The sequence below is a fragment of the Callospermophilus lateralis genome, chromosome 4 (assembly GCF_048772815.1).
Source record: "Callospermophilus lateralis isolate mCalLat2 chromosome 4, mCalLat2.hap1, whole genome shotgun sequence".
Taxonomy (NCBI): Eukaryota; Metazoa; Chordata; class Mammalia; order Rodentia; family Sciuridae; genus Callospermophilus; species Callospermophilus lateralis.
This window is the reverse complement of record NC_135308.1, coordinates 78,550,610-78,567,952: the sequence shown is the minus strand read 5'-3', so window position 1 is coordinate 78,567,952 and position 17,343 is coordinate 78,550,610. Positions and strand designations below refer to the sequence as shown.

The window sequence follows — 17,343 nt, the reverse complement described above, 5'->3', positions numbered from 1 at the left end:
TATTAAGACACTTGCTATTTTTACCTTGCTATTTTAGAATAGTCAAAAAATTTTTCTCATATATGCTAAATTTTATAGCACATTTTAGTAATTTTTTTCCCTATTAGAAAACCCTTCAGAGTCCTTAAAACTTAAAGAAATAGCCTGCACCTTGTTTACTTTATCCAAGTGCTTGAAATGAGGGTTAATTCTCTTACTATTTCCAGTGGTTGACATGAAGTGAAAGTAAGTGTTGGGTGTTGTTATTCACTATGGAAAATTGTATGAATATTAATTAACATGTGGAGGCATCTCCGAAGAGTGTTACATTTTTGCAATTTACTAGTCATATCTTTAAAATAATGTGCTAAATGTTTTGAAACCACCTTTAGAGATCATTTGAATAATTTTCTCTCCCCTTCAATACTGTATTAACAGAATAATATTTTCCCTTTCAATAAAATGACAAGATTTTCATTGATATAAAGCAGAAGCATCTTTAATGGGAAAGTAAAGGGCTGATATTAGAATTACTTAACTCAACATTTTTAAAATCAAGTTTTAAGAAATATTGTATAATTAGATTATTAAAATGTTTAGCATTAACACTTGTTCTAAAAATATTTCAGGCTAAAATAGATTTCTTTAGTTAGAAAAAATTACTGGGTATTTGCTAAGTGACTGAAATTCTTCTGGATACTACAGATACAAAAGAAAGAAATATATTTATTTTATTACATGGACAATAAAAACATACAAAAAAAGTTTAAAAAGTTTATTGGATAAAAAGAAAGCACTGGAAATGTAAAACAAAAGTGAGCCAGGGGTGAGGTGTGACAATAAAATTTTAAATGAGGAATGAGGAAAAAATAACTGAGCAAAGCACATGCAAATAGACAAATGGGCAAGCCACAGAGGTTGGGGAGAAACGCTAAATCTTCCATGGAGCCCACATTAAGGTGCAAGTATTCATTTAGCTCATGTTTTCTGGAATACACCTAAAATTGTTACTAAGAAATTTATAATCTAATCCCAGAAGTGCTTCCTTATAAAATATGGCTATATACCAAGAATGACCAAGATTTAACCAAGAATCCTAAATTAGATGTATCTATCATATTTATATTATTCTTAAAGTTTATGTGCCTTTACAAGAAAACAGTTCTTTGGACCTTATAAATTTCTTATGAATATAAACCAAAGGAATAAAAACTTTATTGTCAGCTCTTGTCTATGGTGATGCTGGTGACAAAAATTTACATCTGACATTAAGATATGGAAAATCACATCTTTCTGTGGAAAGATATTTGTACATAAAATGCCAATTTGGCCTCTATTTGCTAAAGAGACTATTGGAATAAATACTTCTGATATTTTGTGTGCTTATTGTGTCACAAAACACTGAGGGCAAATTCTCTCATGATTTGCATAACATTTTTGCAATTTATCAGTAAGAAGTATGATCATGGAGTGAGAAAATTGAGTGATTTGCATTTATGCATGTTACTTATTTAATGAACACCAATAAATACATATTGTTTACCATGCATGCAATTATAAAGAATTCTCATTTAATAGCTACTAATCTTATCCTATCCATCTATCCCAATGGCTCTCTAATCTAACTTCAAACACGTGCCCTGTACTGGACATTCATTACTTTAGGTGTAGTCTCTCCAAGGCTTTTTTTTAAAGTTTTTTTTAAAATTTGTTTTAATTAGTTACCCATGACAGTACAATGACCTTGACATATCATACATTTGAAATAGATGGGATATAATACCTCATTTTTCTGATTATACAGGTTGCAGAATCACATTGGTCATGCATTCACATATATACACACAGTACTAATAATGTCTGTTTCATTCTACTATCCTTCCTATCTCCCCAACCTCTCCCCTCCCCTCCCTTCGCTTCTCTCTACCTAATCTAGGGTAACACTTTTTTTTTCCCTCACATCTTCACTCATGTATTTTGTATAGCAATGAGGGTCTCCTTCCACCATCCATGCAATACCCTTTCTCCCTTCCTTTCCCTCCCACCCTTCTTCCCTATGTAGAGGTAATCTTCTTCCCATGCTCTTCCTCCCTACCCCATTTTGAGACACCCCCCTTATATCAGAGAAGACATTTGGCATTTGTTTTTTTGGGGATTGGCTAACCTCACTTAGCATAATCTGCTCTAATGCCATCCATTTCCCTGCAAATGCCATGATCTTATTATTTTTTAGTGCTAATATTCCATTGTGTATATATGCCACATTTTTTTAATCCATTCATCCATTGAAGGGCATCTAGGTTGGCTCCACAGTCTAGCTATTGTGAATTGTGCTGCTATAAACATTGATATGGCTGTGTCCCTGTAATATGCTGTTTTTAGGTCTTTTGGGTATAGTCCAAGAAGAGGAATAGCTGGGTCAAATGGTGGTTCCATTCCCAGCTTTCCAAGGAATCTCCATACTGCTTTCCAAATTGGCTGCACCAATTTGCAGTCCCACCAGAAGTGTATGAGTGTATCTTTTCTCCCCACAGCTACCTTATATTAGACAAAGATGCTAAAAGCATACAATGGAGAAAGGATAGCAACTTCAATAAATGGTGCTGGGAGAACTGGAAATCCATATACAACAAAATGAAATTGAATCCCTATCTCTCACCATGCACAAAAGTTAACTCAAAATGGATCAAGGATCTAGGAATCAAACCAGAGACTCTGCATCTAATAGAAGAAAAAGTTGGCCCTAATCTCCATCACGTGGGGCTAGGCCCCAAGTTCCTTAATAAGACACCTATAGCACAAGAATTAAAACCAAGAATCAACAAATGGGATGAATTCAAACTAAAAAGTTTTTTCTCAGCAAGAGAAATAATATCTGAGGTGAATAGGGAGCCTACATCCTGGGAACAAATTTTTACCCCTTACACATCAGATAGAGCTCTAATCTCTAGGGTATACAAAGAACTCAAAAAGCTAAACACCAAAAAAAAAAAAAAAAAAAAAAAAAAACCAACAACAACAACAAATAACCCAATCAACAAATGGGCCAAGGACCTGAACAGACACTTCTCAGAAGAGGATATACAATCAATCAACAAATATACGAAAAAATGCTCATCATCTCTAGCAATCAGAGAAATACAAATTAAAACTACTCTAAGATACCATCTCACTCCAAGACTTTTAATCATTACAAAACCTAGCTATATTTATTATAAAGCAAAACTTTACACAGTTATGGCAGGCCTAGCATCTAAAACAAGCACACAATAAGGCATAAGCATGCTCAAATTAAGAAATTGCTGCAGCCTCTTTTGTTCAACAAAATTGAATTTCTATCACTAAAGCTCCATGTGTCTAGAAAAGGGGAAGACAAAAGGAAAATATACATACATACTATTGAACACTGACTCTGCCACAGTGCTTGTCTGGTGGTTATCTATCTCTGTTAGACCTGCCAGAAAAAGTAACAGGATAGCCAGGATTTGATCCTTCTTATTTTCTTTTATATTCATAATCTTCAAATTGTGCTAAGCTCCAGTGACTTTCAAAGTAATTATTTTTTAAAGAATGAATATGTGAATGCATTAAATGAAGGGGTAAATTAATAAATGAGCATACATATGTATATACACACACATATATACATACTTATGGAACAGAGACCATTATTTATTAGTTACAGTAAGTGCAGAGATTAGGGGAAATCTCTGGATTCTGATATGATCCTGGCCTACTGTTCCTGTGAGACCACAGTTGCCAGCTCAGTATACTCCACATGTATAACAGGTGTGGCTGACACATCACCCTGTACACAACAGAATATTTCCAAACACAGAGTCACTGCCACTCAAAGTAAAAGTTCACACCTACACTAGCTTTGATGTGACTGTATAATCTTGGGGACAAAGTAGAGGGTAGTGGGCAGAAGGAATATCATGTTTGACAAACAAGATGCCACTGCAAATGATATTGGGAATCAAAGCATTGTACCTGACCAAGGAGCAGAAGATGTAGCTCAGAGAGGAAACAAGGGGACCAAAAGTAAAGTTCACAAGTATGGATGTGGCCAATCACTATCGCTTTAGCTGTAATATTTGTGTTACCATTCCAGCAAGTGTGACCACAGGAGACACCACCAAAAATCATAACCATGATGATATTTACCCACCAAAAGAATAAGAAGGAAGAATAAAAGTCAAAGAAAAATAACATGAGGGCCATAAAGCATTGATTGGATGGTACATACTAGAATTATTTTCCATGAGATCCTTTTTACCTGGGATTTTCTTCTGAGTACTGCCATATCTAGTAAACTAGGTATGGTGAAGGGGAAATAGCTAATACTTTGCACTAAGCCTCAGTACAGTATCTGATTCTTCTGTCTTGATCACATTATTTCTGTTGAAGTAGAATAGATGCACTAGTAAAATACATATTTTTTTCTGTTATATATATAATTTTCTGTTATATATATAATTTTACCAGTCTTATGGAATAACAAAGAAGGATGGCCACTATGTCAGTATGTATAGAAGCCACAGAAGTTTAGAGAAATGAAGAAAACATAAGTGCCAAATTGTTATCCTTATTATTTTAGTAACTCTAAAACTATCAAAATGATTAAATTGAAGTAAATAGTTGTTTATTTCATATCTTTTAAAGATGCTTATCTAACAGAACAATTTAAAGAAATAGAAATTTTACAATTGGGATTTTAAACCAAAGCCTTCTGTATCACTCAAATTTGTGCTTGTGTCTCTAGTTATCTCCATGTGCCTAGAGATATCTGAAAAGATTGTTGCTCTAATTGGACATTTATATTGTAATAAGATGAAAAACTAATCTGCAAAATTTATGAAACCATTCTATTTCTTTTGTAATCATACAGTTTTTCTTTCCATATAAAATCTTTGCTATTACTAAACACTAAATTTTAATAATTTTATAGGCCATGCATGTATGTACACACACATACACACACGCACACACACACACACACACACATGATATACAATGATAGTGACAATCATATAACTATATATAACATAGGATCTTTACTATTCAACATTCTAACCTTATCTCAGGGACCTTATCTCACTGTTTAATTCAGAAATCATTTATTATAAGTTTCATAAAATGAATACTCTCCTAAATGCTATCAGTGTTATTTCATGAAAAGTCATGTAAATAAAACTATCTGCTCAACAAAATTATAGTATACTTTAGTGACACTGAAATGTATTTATATAGATATCATTTTTATTATATCAAAGATATAAATTTACATTATTTTATCTATAAAGCTTGGCAGTGCTGTCAGGACATGGGATTAAAAAAAGTAACTTTCATCTCTCCTATGACATTGTAGGATAAATAAGGTGCTTCTTACAAATGTAGCCTTGTTTCTCTTTACATGTTTCAGAAAAATAAATTTCTTTTGATTTGTAAGATAGACAGGCTTGTTGCATTTGAGGTCCAAGAAGCTGAAACCTAAAACAGAAGAAATATCACAGTTATAATGGAATTCTATACAATCTCAAAGGGAATATACAACTTTTGTTTTATGCAAATTTTAAAATTATGATTTTATGTAATTTAACAAAATTTAATTTCTGTCACTTAGTGGCACAAATAAGTATAATTTTATTAAATTGAAAAGTTGATAGATTATAGAGGAACAGGCCCAGGGAGTGGGATATATTCTCCCTGACTCCAGAGAAAGGGAAACTGCCTCAGTTTCAAAGGCAAGGGCCATCTCCTCAACTACATCAGTCTAGGATACCACCATGGAGGGTCAAGGGTTCACGGCCACCATTCTGGTGGGGGCAGAGGATAGGATACTGCACTGAACCAAAAAGAATTATTCTTGAATCTTAAAATTTAATGGACTTTTCCCTAATAAATTTCAGACTTAACTTGGGATTCATTATGGCCCCTTTATTCTGTCTGATTTTTCCTTTTGGAATGGAAATATTTGTCCTATATTTGTCCCACCCCTATGTCCTAAGATACAATAAATTATTTGGTTTCCTAAATTCTCAGCAGGAGAGGAATTTTGCCACAGAATGAGTCATGTACCAGCTCTGATTTTGATGAGAGTTAGATGAGATTGTAGACTTAACGTTGATGCTGAAATGATTTAAGACCTTTGAAGTTGTTGAGAATGTATTTTGCATATGAGAAAGATGGAAAGTTTGGGGAGCCAGAGGGCAATGTATTATGGATTGAACTGCATTTCCCCAAAACTCAAATGTTCAGATCCTCAGAAAGTTTGGAGATAGGGTCTTTGAATGGGTGATGTAAAATGAAATAATTATGATGAGCCCTAATTCAATATGACTAGTGTCACAAGAGAAGGAAACCTGGGCATAGTGCAAAGATATAGGGAGAAGATGGCTATCTGAAAGTCAAGGAAGAGAGATCTCAGAAGAAATCAACCTGCTGACATCTTGATCTCAGCCCCTGAGGGAATATGTGTCCTCTGTTTATACCACCCAGTCTGTGGTACTTGGTTATGGAAGCACTAGAAAACGAATGTGGTTTATAAGAAAGATTCTCAGGGAGAGCAGATTAAGAAATTAAATGTTAGTTACTTCTAGAATCTACAATTCTGTATAATTGGTTTCAAATCACTGTTTCTTTCCTCTGTTCCTCAAATGTCCTTGAAATTAAGGCCCAGGTATCCTTCATTAATGTTCTTTTTGATAAATGCAGTTCCTTGAGGCAAACATTATACTTAAAATAAACCCTTTATGTCAGGTAGATACTTACAAATAAGGGGGCAGAGCTGAATCATTTTCCCATACCCACTGATGGAAATTTTCATTATAGTAGGCTCCAATCCAAAAGAAAGAGTTCAAAGAGAAGAAATTCTGATGGTAAGAAAAAAATACACAAATTATTATTTTTTCATCAACTGCATGAAAGAACCTTTAAAAAAATTCAACATCATATGTATATTTATTCAATTCCTCCAGCTCACAAAATCATTAATGTATCCTGTAGTACAAGACTATTTTAGATGCTGATGAGTAGCAGTGAAAAACACAACATCCTCATTTTATGGGAGATACAGAAAATAAATAAATTTTTTTGAGTAAAAATAATAGTGTTGGTTTGAATAAGAAAGGAGTGAGCTTTTTAAAAGAACAAAACCATCACAGATTTCTTGGAGATCAATTTTACCCTCATTATCTACCTCTTTGGGTGCATAATAAAAAGGATCTTCTCTATTAGGAAAACTGACACAATGGGACCTTTACTTCAATGCTGATGCACATTGCTAGAGTTAGGATCCATTCTCCATCTTCTCACATAGTGTTCCAGATTCGGATGTACTGGTCACACAATGGTATTAGATTTGGAGCTACAAAGGCTATACCCTATTAGTGCTGGGATATACCAGGTTCCTTTTCTTTGGTTGAGATATTCCTTATAATATTTGGCTCTCTCTGGATTTATTATTTATAACTTTTTATAAAGATAATATCAAATATTATTTCAAAATATTTTTCTCTTTTTACCCAACACATAGACCTATATTTTGCATGTGAAAATGGAAACAAAAGATAAATGAGTATTATCCTTCAGCTATTGGTCTAGTGCTGAATTTGGGCAAATGTTAAAGATTCCTCAGTTCAACCTAGTTAATCAATCTCATATATCTCTCATATTATGACACTCGGTAAAAACTCACCATCTCATCTCTGTTTATCTTTAGGAGGCTGGAATTTAGAGATAAGCAGACATTTTGACTCTCCCTCCAAGATAACTGTTCCTTGGAGAAGTAATAACAACTGCATCGGAACCAGACCCAATTCTTTGGACAAGGATGACAGCAAGGTCCTAGGCAAAGATTCTTTGTCATTGCACTGAGAAGATACACAAACTCTGATTTTGTTTACTATTTGTTAAAAACACACCTTATAAATATACACTTTATGATAGCATAGGAATCTTACGTAAAGATGATAAAAATAGCTGAACCATTAGTTTTCTTACCTCTATGTCATTATAGCATTTAGAAACTGAAATACCTTCATGTTACATCACCAGATTAATTTTTTTTGGCTGAAATTTTGACCTTTCAACATAAATTCTGCCTTTTCAAAATTTTGTTCTTATGTTATTTAATTTTATGACCCTATAAACTTATGAGATCTCACAAGAATTTCTCAAATGAATTTATTTGAAAGTTACATAAAACTCTATCTCATAAAGTTGTTTGGGGACTATATTTTATAACTTCTGTAAGTCCATATTGTAGTACCTTGCTATAAAGGCTCTATGTTTATAGAAATAATACAAATAATAAAAGTATTTTCTTCTTAAATCAGTATAAGAAGTCAAGCTATAAAATCATTGCCTACCTTTTTGTTGCATTGAGGAAGATGTTCTTTCAGAAAATGCTACAAAAATAGTCAATATCATAATTAAATCTTCCTTTAAATTAATACATCAAAATGAAATAATAAAAGTCTATATTCTATAAGCATAAGTCAGAAATTTTAAAGAAAATTTAAAGGTAAGTTTTTTGTTTCCCCCCCTCCCTTGATGCTGGGAATTGAGCCTAAGGAAGGCCTGGCACATCCCAGGAAAATGCTCTACCACTGAACTACCACCCCAGTCAAGGTGGAATTTTGATGAGGTAACATTGTGAACCTAGTTTCTGCTTATCATATTATATGAAAGAAATAATGCTTCCAAGGGAAGACAATTTAGAGGACTCTCTGGTTACTCACAGTTTGCAGTAAAAAAAGCCACTGCAATGGCTGCAACCATCAGGAGAAGGAACATGACACCAAGCACACAAGAAATAAGCCTCCATGGAAAAGGTGAGCAACCCCCTAGAAGAAACAAAATCAGATGCAGACTCTTGATATAAAAACAGTGCTGAGCAATTGGTGAAGGCGACCCCCCTCTCTCACTGTCTTGACAAGGTCATAGTGAAAATAAGTGCTGGCAAAGCCGCTCTCCCACTGTCTTGACAAGGCCACAGTGAGGATGAATGCTGGCAAAGCCATGCTGGTTGATGGGAAACCGAAACCATGAGACCCTTTTTTATGTAATTGGGACTTTTCATTTTCATGCTCATGTTCTTGACAGGAGGCATGAGTATGTTAAATGCCAAACCAAATTAAATTTCAGATGGCTAGAACATAACAGGTAGTTCATGCCTTGAAGGCTGTTCTACTACCCCTCAGCATGTCAAGGATAAAGTAGAAAGCTGCTCTACTATCTCAGCACATTGAGGACAAAATTGATAATGGACAGCAATCATTCTGCAAAAGGTCACGAGAATTTTAGGCACCACATTGATTAATATCAACTAGAACCCAAGCCCATATTTCCGGCCTTTTAGAAAACCTAATCATTATAGAAAACCCACCATACGTAGTTTCATTCTTGATTAAGGAAAATTATGTTATACACTTAGGAAAGTCAAGACATATAAGGATACATTCTTTTCATTTCTATAAACCCTCTTTTACTTCACATAGGGATTTATGATGAGCATACTTAATATTGGTGGAAAGTGAACTGATGTTTAGAACTTACTTTTTATTGAGAAAGATTATAAAGATATAAGAACTAGTGCACCTTGAGTGAGAAACAAAGAAACTCTTTGAGAAAGTAGCTCAACCAGTTTTATGAGAATAAATTTAGGAATTAATTAAAGTAGCTTTATAAGACATATTTTTAGAATAATGTTAGAAATATTATTCTATTTAGATTCTTGGGTTTAGAATTCTTAAGTTTTTAGCTGTATGGGTTTCTGATATGTTTTAAGAATGGCTTATAAACTTTAGGATATTTTAAGTGTAAGACTTAAAGGGACTTTTTTAGATGGGAATTTTAGATTAGAAATAAAAGTGCAGGTGTACTTTAAAACTTAAAGGTTAATGATAGGTTAGGAGACTTAGAGTCTGGTTACGTAGTTTGGTATTAGTTAATAGTACATCTTGGGAAAATTTGAAAAAATGTAAATTAGTGATGTATTTTATTAATGATTGATAATTAAAAGTCACATCCTGGAAAACTGTAAATTGATGTTACATTTTTCTATACCCCTAATTATGGTTAAGGAAACGTTATGTCTTGGCAAAGTTTTGAAATTCTACAATCAATGACATATTCTGAATCTATAATGATGAGAAAAATTGTAATAAAAGATGACCAAGAGAAAGTTGCTTTAGAGCTCTCTCTCTCTGGAGATTGCTCCAATGAAACGACTCCTCTCTCATCTTTTCGCCAACGCCACTCATCCTTCAGGACTCCCTGGACCCTGTTAGGGCTGGACACCGGCAAGCAATCAATAAAAGAAATATAAATATCAAAACAAGATATGAGCAAATAATTCACAATTTATATAATAAAATAATGGAAGCAAAAAAATTAATGGCAGAGTACAGTCCTTAAATTCATAAATTCTAGCTCCAAATACTCCTCTTTATTATTCCTCTGCACCTAAAAAAAGGAAAAAAAAAAAAACTGAGCAAGAAAACTTTATGAAACCAAAATGAGAAATGATTCATTTAAGCACTAAGTTCTTTCCTATACAAAAAGTAAAAGTGGTTCTTGATTTTAATTCTTGATGGACTCAAACTAAAAAGTTTCTTCTTAGCAAAAGAAACAATCTGTGAGCCTACATCTTGGGAGCAAATCTTTACCCCTCACACATCAGATAGAGGACTCATCTCTAGGATATTTAAAGAACTCAAAAAGCTAAGCACACACACACACACACACACAAAAAAAAAAAAAAAAAAAAAAAAAAACAAATAACCCAATCAATAAATGAGCCAAGGACCTAAACAGACACTTCTCAGAAGATGATATACAATCAGTCAACAAATATATGAAAAAATGTTCATCATCGCTAGCAATTAGAAAAATGCAAATCAAAATCACTCTAAGATTTCATCTCACTCCAGTCAGAATGGCTATTATGAAGACAAACAACAATAAGTGTTAGAGAGGATGTGGGAAAAAAGGTACACTCATACACTGCTTCTGGGATTGCAAATTGGTGCAGCCTATATGGAAAGTAGTATGGAAGATTCCTTGGAAAATTGGGAATGGAACCACCATTTGATCCACTATCCCTCTCCTGGGTCTATACCCAAAGGACTTAAAAACAGCATACTACAGGGATACAGCCACTTCAATGTTTATAGCAGCACAGTTCACAATAGCTAAACTGTGGAACCAACCTAGATGCCCTTCAATAGATGATATATACACAATGGAATATTACTCAGCACTAAAAGAGAATAAAATCATGGCATTTTTAGGTAAATGGTTGGCGTTGGAAAAGATAATGCTAAGTGAAGTTAGCCAATCCCCAAAAAAACAAATGCCAAATGTTTTCTTTGATATAGGGAGGCTGATTCATAGTGGGATATGGAGAGGGAGCATGGGAGGAATAGACAAACTCTAGATAGGGAAAAGGGGGTGGAGGAAAGGCAGGGGGATAGGGTTATAAATGATGGTGGAATGTGATGATCATTTTATCCAAAGTACATGTATTGGTGTGAATATACTTTGTATACAACCAGAGATATGAAAAATTATGCTCTATATGTGTAATAAGAATTGTAAGGCATTCTGCTGTCATATATTAAATAATAAAAAAATTAAAAAGTAAAAATGGCTACATTCTAAATTAGGAAGTTGAATAAGTATCACTTATTTATTTTTTCCTTCCACACTTCCTCCTTTCCTTAACTCAGTGAACATATATGAAAGTGTACAATGTGTAATGAAGGATAATACCCAGGAACAGGGACACAAGTATGAGATGCAGCCTCCACTGAGTCCTTATTTTCTACAACATTTGCTAAGTTAACCCTTAAGAACTGAATTCTAGTATCCCTCTTCCTGCATCTGTATTGCAAATACCTGATGAAATATGTTGAACAGCTAGTGCTCATTCACATCTAAAATCTGAATCTTCACCTTGATTCTCCAACGCATTTGACAATTATTTTATTTTTGTCAAATTCTCCTATTTTTTTGTCACCTTAATTCTTTTTTCAGATATTCACCATTATGCCATCTGTCCTTATGGAAAATGAACAAAGATCAAAAGACTAAAAAAAATGGAGTTTCTATGTAGGTAAAATGTCAAAAGCTTGTTTCATTTTCCTTGAGATTTTCTTGGGTTGATAATCTCTGTAGATTTTAAACTACTGGAATTCCTATTGAATCACTTACTTCACTTTCTTCTCTGTCATGGCAGAAAGCAAGAACTTAAAGGTACTCCTCATTGAGAATATCCCCATCTTTGGAGAACTAAGCATGAAACAAAGTAGGACTTTAGATGAAGGAAGCATCTTGGCATACAAGTTTAACCAAACTAGCTAGATATTTATGACTTGGCATGATTATTTTTTTTTTTACCAAATTATTTAGGATGGAAAATTGAAGGTATTCTTTCCTGGCATCTCCTTGAGGCTGCATCTCCTATGTGTTTCCATCAGGATTCAGAGCAGCCACGCAAGGACCACATATTTAAGCATTCAAATTTAGGAATTTGAGAAATGGCCCTTAATCTTGCCACAAGGTAGAAACACAGCAACCTGATCTGTGATACATAAAAATAATTTAATAAAAAGCCAGATAAAAACAATTTTTATAACAAATTTTATAACTAGAAAAATTACTATAAACATTTCAGTTATTCTCAAATTATATGAGTAAATAAAACACAATATTAAAAAATGAAACAGAATTTTTAGAACTTGATTTAGTAGTCTATAGTAGTTTGGAAAATAGGCAAGTAAAAATAATAGAATTCTGAAACTTAATTAAAGGTCTCATTCTACTTTTGATTAACAGCAAATAGACTTAATTAACAAGATTGATTTTTAAAGTGAAAGAATTGAAAAAGATGTCCCAGAGATAGACCCTAATACATAAAAGTGTTAAAATATAATAAAGGACTCACACACACACACACACACACACACACACACACACACAGCTATACAAAATTTATACTTTATTTTCTTTCTTTTTCTTAATGAATATATGAAGTTTAGAAGACACAAAATATGACTCTATCATAAGCATATAATTGTACAACTACAATTCTATTCGAAACAGAATATTATCAGCATCCATAGGGTCAAAATGTAACCATTATCCTTATTTCCATTGCCACTAAATAATTTTGCTTGATTTGAACTTGATATAAATAAAGTCATACAGTACATGAAAAAGTTTTGTATATGAAAAGTTTCTTTATATTTCTACTTAATGTGGAAAGTAACATATACAGAATATTAAATTATACACTCCAAATCCTTATAAGCAGAAAACAGTATCATAGGGGACTTCTAAAATGTTTACTCTACTTTTAACATTTTCTTTAATAAACATGTTTTATTCAATCAACAAATAACTATAAATTATGCTTTTTTTCCCTTAAAAGCTAAACACTTTGAATTTTATTACCAAAAACTCACGCAAAACGTGCGTATGTTTTTGTAAAAAATAATCCAAGGAAATCTTGGCAACCTAATTTTTATAGCCACAAGAAATTGGCTTCTACTATTTCAAAAGCTTGCCAGCTTACTTCTAATCCTTCATATCTTTCCCAGATCATTAGGTCTGAAAAACATAAGCTGGCTGCAGTTAGATGCAGAGTTCCAGAAACAAGACTTAAATGCAACTTCCCATTACATTAGCTGCATTAAATCTTAAATAGGGGTTAATTTTGTTGTTGCTATATGCAATTTGCGATCCAAATTTGAAATAAATACGTGTGTCCTTTATTTGTTTCAGGAATATGGAACAATCAAGTATCAGTTGTATTCCACCCTCTGACACAGAAGTCAATCCAGTCCAATTATATGTTGACTTCTTGCACAATAAAATTCTCAGGCCTCAAAACTACTTAAGTTCAGCCTCTCAAGCAGCTGTGCCCCATGATTTTTTCCACACTTTGACACCTTGAAGTCTGTAGCAAGAGAATTTCCAACTTTTTTGACTTATTCAAATTTTATCCTTCCATTTATGTCTAAAGGAACTCTCACCTAAGCAATGAAATGTCTAAACTATACAGATTACCTTTCAATTTATTTATAATATTGACCATTTGGCCTTTGTCATAATCTACATTGTCAATACTCAATATTTTACTTGCATTTCCTAATTAGATTTGGAAAAATTTTTTGCTATATTTTTGTATCTCCCCAATACATTACACAGATTACTACATAATTTTCATTCTGTATATGTTTATTAAATATAATATTTTACCTTTGCTAATGATATTGCTTGCCATGTTATTGTGTTTTTTTAATAAAGTTTCTGGTCTTTTACCTTTTTCCTGATGAATGGCAATTTGTCAAACTTAATTTAGTCTTCATACCTTTTTTCATTGTGTGTTTCTGCTGATAATTCTCATTCAGCGTAGTAAAAGTTGTAGGCTCCTCATTCATTTTCATATAGGAAAAATAACTGTGAAATAAAGAGTGCAAATATTGATATGTCACTCTATAATTTGGAAAGGTATCTTATAATAAAAACAGGGGGAGATATTTTTTAATATTTGTGTTGAAGAATAGATATGCCTATTACTTTTTATAGATAAAATTAATGCCATTAACAAAGGATTGAAAACACAATTATAGATCTGCAATGATTTTATTTCCAAAAATTCTAAGCCTATCTCTCTCTAGCATCATTGTAATTTAAATAAAATAAAACCATTAATTTTATTATTTGTACTCCCTAGTAAACATTTCACAATTTATGATTAAAGCATGAGGTTTATATTTGCATTTCATAATTAATAAATATTGGACAAAACATCTTTCTTTCATATTATTTTAATGTGTTGATTTTTTATGTAATTTATGTATATATTATTTTTTTATTTTTCTTTTTTGTTGCTGTTTATTTATTTATTTTTTAAATACACCACAATAGTGGAATGCATTACACTCCTTATTACACATATACAGCACAAATTTTTGTAACTCTGTATATAAAGTATGTTCACACCAAATTATGCCATTATACATGTACTCTTTTTTTTTGCATTACAATTCTTAATACAGATAAATGCCCAGAAATGAAATTCACGGGTTGTGGGATAACTACATGTTTAGTCTTTTTTAAAAATTTTTTTTATTAGTGCGTTACAATTAAACATACTAGAGAGATTCATTGTGACATTCATACATGCACAACATAACATATACCCTATTGATGTATACAGTCTGTTGATTTACTAGTTTATTTCTTTATTTTATAAAAATCTTCTTTATTTTGAATAAGTAAATAAGGAATTTAATTATAAAAAAGTAATTAAGACAGATTAAATACCAAAACATATAAGTTTCAAAGTTTGAAGGATTTTTGGTTATAAATATTTATTAAAATTGGTTTTCGGCATCAAAACTGGCAAAGCACTGATCAGGACAAAGTCTATTATTTGTCAGACTTTAAAATACCTTACTTGCCAGGTGTGATGGGAGGCTGAGGCAGAAAGATCTTGAGTTCAAAGCCAGCCTCAGCAATTTAGGGAGGCCCTAAGAAACTTTGACCCTGCCTCTAAATAAAATATTTTAAAAAAGAGCTGGAGATTTGGCTCAGTGGTTACAAAAAGAAATAATAATAATAATAATAATAATAATAATAATAATAATAATATCTGACTCAACTTTCCAAGCTTTTACTAAGAAAAACTACTAGACATGCAGCAAAGATTGGGAAGAAAAGAGTCAAAGAAAGCAAAACTTTGATAACTTGAAGCCAGAAAATAAACTGCAGTTTTTAAAGTTAAAATGTCTAAAAACATACAAAGTCTCTCCTAAAAATTTCCTAGTAATTGTTTGTTTTAAAAGTTGAAGGAGGGAAAATTATGAATGAAGTAGAAAAGGTTAAACATACCTGAAATGAGGAGAAAATTTCAGAAAATTGAACTAAAAATTTAATATGTGGGAAAGTGAGGAGGCAGGACCTGGTAAATTAGAGCAGAAATAGAAACTGTCAATCCCAATAGAAAAAAACGTGCTTGTTGTGTCACATTTCATGGTTAACTACAGGAACTTCACAAGCACAATATAGGTGAGAGCACTGCCTGGAAGCCAAGCAAAGTAATGTATTTCATTTCAAGCCATGATAAGCGTAGAGAAATTAATTTCTTATGATTGGAGAATGTGGTGTCTTTTCAATTACAGTAACCAGAGTAAGTCTATTCACTTCAATAATCTACAAAACAGCAAATTAATTTGCTGCAACTTTCAGGAATAGTATTTGTTTACTAAAAAACAGGTATGTTGTCTCTGCATAATTAGGACAAATACATCATTAATAAACCCTTAATTTTTGTATTTTGAAAGAAAGATTATAAGAAGATGTATGTGGCTCAATCATAGAAACATATTGCTGACTTTGCTCTTTCTTTCTTACTGATGCACACTTTATATTCTCATTTTTATTTTTCTCTGTTATGGTTCTGAAAAAAACTCACATTTGTCCAGTGTATTATATACTTTCCCCCTAAAAATATGAATGGTATTATTTGTACACATACATATAAACTTATAAAAATGACCCAATAAATAAATTAAATGTGATTATACAAGAGATATATTAGGTATATAAACAAAACCAAAGGAAAAAACACTTATTATTAATGACATTCAGAAACAGTACAATAGTTATGAGAAGTAAGAAAGGTAATCACCATTCTTAGAATAGTTTCATAATGTTCTAATATGCAGAGGCTCTTTGGGCCATATGTAGTTTTCTTAAAATAGCAAAATAAATGTAAAAATTTGTTGTTTGGAAGTGTTTTGTTTATTTTGATCAAAACTCATACTCTGTTGCCTTTTAAACTATTACCAAAATCTCAAGTCATAAGAATTAATAATCTTTCTCCACATCTTATTTCTATGAATACATTGGTGGTAAGGATTAAGAGGTACTATATTTAAACTCAGGTTTATGGGGTGCTAGAGATCCCAAATACAAACTTTTTATCATATTAAATAAGGTTTTGATGATAGTAACTTAATGAAACATGGCACTTGTAACTGTGAGTTCAGTTAAAGCTCTTTCAATGATCCTTTCTTTATAAGACTTTCTCCCAGTGTGTTAGCTTTTCTTTACTGTATCAAAATACCTGAGAAAAATAATCCTGCAAAGAAGAAAGTTTTTTTTTTTTTTTTTAACATTTTTTAGACGTTTCAGTCCATGGTTCATTGGCTCCATCACTTTGGGGGCTGAGGTGAGAAGGTACATAATGATGAGGAAGAGGCATTTAGTGGAGCAAAAATATATTAACCTCATGGTGATAGGCAGGGAGAGAAAGCACTAGAGTCCTTCTATCTCCTTTGAGGGCAT

General features: G+C 32.4%; 1 protein-coding gene across 1 annotated transcript; it reads right to left on the bottom strand.

Annotated features, from left to right (window-relative positions):
* Nucleotides 1-5,286: 5,286 nt before the first annotated feature.
* Nucleotides 5,287-16,063, bottom strand: LOC143397721 (killer cell lectin-like receptor subfamily E member 1). Its single transcript, XM_076854122.1, has 7 exons — nucleotides 15,886-16,063; nucleotides 14,360-14,448; nucleotides 8,724-8,828; nucleotides 8,352-8,390; nucleotides 7,679-7,827; nucleotides 6,754-6,854; nucleotides 5,287-5,472 (listed from the first exon to the last, which is right to left on the bottom strand). The coding sequence occupies exons 2-7, from the start codon at nucleotides 14,433-14,435 to the stop codon at nucleotides 5,337-5,339; spliced, it is 606 nt and encodes a 201-aa protein (XP_076710237.1). The 5' UTR covers nucleotides 14,436-14,448; nucleotides 15,886-16,063; the 3' UTR covers nucleotides 5,287-5,336.
* Between the last annotated feature and the right edge of the window lie 1,280 nt (nucleotides 16,064-17,343).